This window comes from Brassica oleracea, chromosome C7 (assembly GCF_000695525.1).
Source record: "Brassica oleracea var. oleracea cultivar TO1000 chromosome C7, BOL, whole genome shotgun sequence".
NCBI classification, from domain to species: Eukaryota; Viridiplantae; Streptophyta; class Magnoliopsida; order Brassicales; family Brassicaceae; genus Brassica; species Brassica oleracea.
Genome location: NC_027754.1, coordinates 7,649,611 through 7,656,016, shown reverse-complemented (window position 1 = coordinate 7,656,016; position 6,406 = coordinate 7,649,611). Strand labels below are relative to the sequence as shown.

The window sequence follows — 6,406 nt, the reverse complement described above, 5'->3', positions numbered from 1 at the left end:
TAAGGCTAAAATGTGGTATGGTGAACGTTTAGACCGAAAGACAAGATCAAAGAAGAAACCTATTTTCTCACTATGTTGTGGACAAGGACAAGTCAAGCTGCCTACGTTGAGAGAGAGTCCATTAGCTATAAAACAATTGCTTTATGGGAAAGATGAGAAAAGTTGATACTACCAGAAAAAATTAAGAGCATTGAATATGCTATTTTCATTTACTTCTCTCGGTGGAAAAGTTGATCACCCTATTCCTAATGGTGTTGGTCCAAAAAATTTTACACTGCATGGGGAGAACTACCATCTAATGGGCAGTATGAAACCAGATATTGGTGATTCGGCTAAGTTTTTGCAGCTATACATTGTTGACATTGACACTGAGGTTGATGATAGAGACTCGGTTATGAGGTACTGACGATAATTTCTAATTACAGCTATAACTTATATTACCCTGATGTGTTCGATAATAAATTTTAATTAAATTTCTTTTCAGCAAGTACAACACAGAAGCAGATAAAGCAAAGAAGCAGGCTTTGAGAAAACAGATTATTGATGATATTATAAAAGTTCTCGACGATGTTAATCCTTATGGGAAGCAGTTTCGGCAGGCACGTGAGAGATTGAGCATGGAACCTAATGAAAAGATTCATATGAGGATAGTGAGTAATCATGAAAAAGATGGACGAACGTATGATACGCCTACTGTGTCCGAAGTGGCTGCTTTAATTCCTGGAGACTTCAATTCTGAGATGGACAGGCGTGACATTGTTTTACAAGAGAAACAGACTGGCTGGTTGAAAAGGATTAGTGAGATACATCCTTCTTATCTTGCACTTCAGTATCCTCTTATTTTTGCCTATGGAGAAGATGGATTCAGACTTGGAATTAAAAAAAGAGATTCTCCTGCTACTGATAAACTAAAGAGAAAGGATATAAGTATGAGGCAATGGTTTGCTTTTCGTCTATTTGAGAGGGATGGCGAGTGTCAAACTCTTCTTCACTCAAGGAGATTATTTCAGCAGTTCTTGGTTGATGCATTTACAACTATTGAGACAAACCGGCTCTGTTTTCAGAAATGTTTGAGGTCTGACAGCTATGACTCGATTAAACAGGCTAGGAATGAAGGGAAAGTTGATATGAATGATCAAGGTGCTCGATTTGTTTTGCCTGCTTCTTTCACTGGTTCACCAATATACATGAAGAATAACTATCTAGACGCAATGGCCATTTGCAGACATTTTGGTTTCCCTGATCTGTTCATCACCTTTACGTGCAACCCTAAGTGACCAGAAATTACAAGGTATCTGTCTTAGCGGAATTTGATACAGAGGATAGGCCAGAAACCATCTCTCGAGTTTTCAAGATGAAGTTGCATTCACTTATAACAGATTTAACTGATAATGAGATATTGGGAAAAACAGTGGCATGCAAGTTTATTTTTTTATTGATCAGTAAGACTAAGATCGATATTTGATTGTGTTTAATTTAATTGTTTTTTTTCAAATGCAGCAATGTATACTGTTGAGTTCCAGAAACGTGGCTTGCCGCATGCTCACATATTGTTATTCATGCACCCCAATTCCAAGTTGTCCACGACTGACCATATTGACCAGACCATTTCAGCAGAAATTCCAGACAAATCTGAGGACCCAGAACTTTATGAAGTGGTTAAAGACATGATGATTCATGGCCCTTGTGGAGTTGTCAATATGAAATCACCATGTATGGAAAATGGGAAATGTTCAAAACTATTTCCAAAGGAGAAGGGATAATAATCATTTTGTTGAGAAGAAGGGTTTCAAGTGCGACAACAGATATGATATACCATATAATAGAACTTTGTCTCTTATGTACAGAGCTCTTATTAATGTAGAGTGGTGTAATCAATCTGGTTCTATCAAATACCTGTTCAAGTATATCAAAAAGGGACATGATCGAATTACTGTTACGGTTGAGGCGCCTAAAGAAGGAGGATCTTTGGAGAACACTGATGTGAACCAGAAAGCAAACCCAGAAAAGAAAAATGAAATTAAAGATTTTTTTGATGGCAGATATTTATTTATTTATATATATATATATATATATATATATATATATATATATATATTAATCAGGTGTTGTTTTAATTTACTATATGCGATTTTTCCATAAAGTCTTACACTATTTTTATTTGTATAGAAAATTTGGTGTTTTTTCAGATACGTCTCTGCATGTGAATCTTCATGGAGAATTCTAAAGTTTCCTATTCATTACAGATCAGTGCCTGTTGAGAAAATACAGTTTCATTTACCAAGGAAGTAGATAATTATCTTCAAGGACGACGACATATATGAGGAAGTAACAAGCCGGATGCTGATTCAGAATACTTATCTCCTTGCCTGGTTTGAGCTGAATAAGGTTAGCGCAGTTGCTAAAAAGCTAACTTTAGCTGAAATTCCAACAAGGTTTATATGGAACAAAAAAGAGAGAAAACTGCAAGAAAGAAAAAGAGGTTTCAGCATTGGAAGAATTAATTATGCCCCAAAGAAGTATGAGGAAGCATATCATCTACCTGTGTTGCTGAATATTGTTCGTGGACCAACATGCTTTGAAGACATAAAGACCTATAAACGTGTGCTATACCCTTCGTACAAGGAAACATGTTTTTCTCGTGGTCTATTAGAAGATGATCAAGAATACATTGATGATATTATCAGGTCGAGCTATACGGGAACTGCATCCTTTCTACGACATGACTTTGCTGTCATGCTCATGTCCATGACTTTATCAATGCCAGAAAAGGTTTGGGAAAATACATGGGAGTTCCTTTCAGAAGATATACAATATAGGCAGAGGAAACATTTTAAAAGGCCAGGTTAATTATTTTTCCTCGTCTTGATCACTTTACCCGCTAATTTACATGCTTTCGTTACATAACAGAAATCTAAAGTTTAACCGACATCATTTATTTGTTGAGGATTATGTCTAAGCGATGCTGAGAAAAAAGGAGCCCTATTGGAGATCGAGAAAATATTGAAAAGTAATGAAACTTCACTGTCAAATTGGGAAAAAATGCCAAAGCCCTTCTAGATTTTTCAAAATCTCTGAGTATGATTTTCTATTTCACACTAAGTTTGTTTTTATTTCACGGACATGTGTTTTATTCCACACCATATGCGTGTGTGATTACGCTCAAACAGTTGGAGCTTTAGTAAAAGTTCCTTATGGATTCAAAATATTTATATCGCATTCTATATTTTATTATAAAAGCAGATGTTATATAATAATCAGTGAAAACTAATCGTCAATTAGCAAGATGTCCCAATTTCCATATCTATCCAGAATCAGTTCAATTCCTAACGAACTATACATTACTCTATACAAAAACTATTTGAGAAGTAATATGTTACCTGATATACATTGCTCTGCACAAAAACATGTCGACTGTGAAGACAATCACTGCCGAGCAGTTTATGAGGCACTTCATTGTGTTGAACTCCTTTTCTGTTCCTTCGTTAGGGAAATGGCCGCGAGGGTATAACTCACTAAGAAGTTGGTCTTTTAGCTGGAACGCGTTCAGTAACGAGTCTTATGCATACTTTGATCACATCATAAACTACAGTGGCATATATACATGTGTGAGAGTTTTCTCTGTTCAATATGAATGGGAAGCCTAGGAGAAGTTTAAGCAAACCTTCATCGAGTTAACAGCTTAGTTCTTGGAAGACAATAGGAGGTTGTTCAGAACTGGTAAGCCATGTTCAGCTTTGGCATTTAGCCTCTCTGTATGGTGAAAAGGTTTAAAACCAAAAGTGTTTATAAAACAAGAATGAAACTTCAAAGAAGAGGGAGCTTACATGTAATCTCTGCCTTCAGGGAAAATATCAAGCCACAAAGCATCTCTTGGATCCTTTAAACTCGAAACTATCTGCCTCAAGTTCGCGTCATCAACTTCCCATCTCCGCTCAACGGGGATAAACTCAAAGAGGTGAAACTCCCAACCAAACAGAGGTTACTTCATCAAGCTGCTCTTAAGCACATACTTCATGTTCCCAATATGGCCTTTGCATAGTGCAAGATCCCAGAATCAGTTCCATTACTAACGAACTATTCATTACTCTGTACAAAAACTATTTGAGTAGTAATATATTACCTGATATACGCTAAAAACGGTCTCATTGCATCTGAATCTCCTTATATGATTTTCCTTACGTGTATATAAAATCTGTAAAATAAAAAAACAAAAGTGGTGACTTTTGTTGTTGCAATAGTTTATTATTACTGACAGGAAACAGAAGGAAACAATTAAATTGTATAGTACGATGGTATAAAGAAGAACACCTATCTCCTAATGATTCTTTGTATTTAACAGCGTAATATGAGATCTTTGAGTATTATTATTTCTCAATATTTAAAGAATATAAAAAAAAATTACAGTAATAATAACCTGATACAAATTATATTTAAAATTACAAAGAATAAAACTTTATGGTAGAAAAATCTTATTTTTCTTTTTTTTTTTAATATTTAGAAAGTTTTAATTGTAAAAAAGACTTTCGTATGTACAAATGGAGCTACAATTTTAACACATTCATTTAAAATATACCTTTCAAGTTTCGGTGTCCATCAGAATTTTTACGGCTTAAACTTTGAATCCGTTTTTACTCTCTTTGAAGTCATCACAACACGTTCTATCTCATTGAAAGAAAGAAAGTCATTGGTTACAATCTGCCAAACAGATGGAAAAAGAAAAAAAATTAGATCTGTCTTAGTTTTGATCTTCATAAGCGTTTAAATTTAACGATATAGATATCACAGAGAATTAAGAGAAACATATCTAACTTACAGGTGATTTACCGATGAGCATCAAACTAAGGTCGGCTGTCTGTAGATCGCCTTATTCTTCAATTTTGAGAAACCGACAGTAGAGAGAGGATAAAGTTGATGTTTTGTTCACATATTAATCTTAGATAATATAAACATGTTAAGGTTAATATAATGGGCTGCATTTGTTATTTAGAATTCATATATTACAGACCCAACATAATATGTTCGGTAACCATATAATAAAAATATATAAATAGATTTATTGCAAACTGTTTAAATATTACATTATTTAGTCAAATATTAATAATCTGATAAGGTAATATATCATTTATCTTAAAACACGTTATTTTCTATATGATATAATTTTAAATTTAATTTCTATTAATGAATATATATTTTGTAGATAGTTTATAAAAATCATCACAATAATTATAGCCAGCAAAAGCTTCTGTAATTATTGTTATTATAAATTTTATTAAAAAATAACTAATTTATGGGCTGAATATTATTTTAACAAAAAAATAATAAAATAAACATGTATGTTGTTAGGTTTTTGTTTAGAATCATAACTATCCGATGTGTACAATAATATTTATGACTAAGATAAATATTGTCATTGCATATAAATAATACTCTATCTTGATGTTATAGTTCACATATAATAAATTTATACTTTAAAATTAGCGAGTTTGTTTGTCATTAACGCAATAACATTTATTTTTTCTTTGTAGCTTGAAATAATATTACGCATACAATATAAAAACGAAGTATACATGATTTGATAGCTTTGAATTTTACGTGAAACAAATTCTGGAAGCGCGGTTCCTAATCTAGTAACTAGTGTATTATACATAGTGAACATAGAATTGAATGCCAAGCAGTAGGTGACGTAGCCGTTCAGTTTGAGCGAGAACAAGTTCATTGTCAACAATCTGGAGATCTTGAAATCTGTTTATTGCAATTTTGGCACACTAATCAATTCACTGATAGTATTCTTTTTTTTTTTTTTGTAGTTGTTCGGTTAAATTACATATAACTCTCGGGTTAATATGTATTATTAGATTTACCTCCGTGTTTAGTTTCTTTATAGGGTTTGAAGAATGCAACCAGGAACTGTGGAACCCTGAAGTATCCTAAGTTAAAGAGATACGGTCAAGCTATATCATATACTTATTAAGTATAAAGGAACTTCTACTTTTTCATCTACAGCTTCCTCTTGTATCTGGATTTCTTCTCCAGCTTCCTGACCTTCATTCTGAACTTCTCTTACTAATTCATCTCCACTTTGGACAGGAGAATCTGAGCCTTGATCTTCTAGACCTCCAGTTTCTTCTGAGCCTTGATCTTTTAACCCTTCAGCTTCAGATTCACTTCCCCCCTCATGTTCAAAGTGGGATGGTTCTTCAGCGGCCACTTGAGTAGGCTCTTCACGCCTGCTCTGATCCTGGGACACGCCAATACCGAGTTCTTCTAGTATGTGTCTCAAACTAGCAGCTCTATCTGATGGTTGAGAAAGTTCTTCAAGCTCCTCCCAATTCTTCTCTTCATAATACCCTTTATCTTCCATGAACTTCACATCCCTAGACACCAAGACTCTTCTAGCAGTGGG

The 6,406-nt window shown here is 34.0% G+C and overlaps 1 protein-coding gene across 7 annotated transcripts in view; it reads right to left on the bottom strand.

Annotated features, from left to right (window-relative positions):
- Positions 1–4,902, bottom strand: part of LOC106302035 — a 26,654-nt gene extending 21,752 nt beyond the window's left edge. For 4 of the 7 annotated variants that reach the window (XR_001262325.1, XR_001262324.1, XR_001262320.1 and 1 more), the window contains exons 1-6: positions 4,817–4,902; positions 4,577–4,698; positions 4,124–4,195; positions 3,828–4,032; positions 3,665–3,753; positions 2,282–3,586 (exon numbers count right to left, since the gene is read on the bottom strand). Coding sequence is in view for 1 of the 7 variants with exons in the window: in XM_013738549.1 (XP_013594003.1) it covers positions 3,381–3,457 (77 nt within the window). In the remaining 6 variants the exon portion in view is untranslated. The remainder of the gene's footprint in view (positions 1–2,281; positions 3,587–3,664; positions 3,754–3,827; positions 4,033–4,123; positions 4,196–4,576; positions 4,699–4,816) is intronic. The other 3 variants (XR_001262323.1, XM_013738549.1, XR_001262321.1) reach the window with 2 other exon arrangements.
- Positions 4,903–6,406: the final 1,504 nt, after the last annotated feature.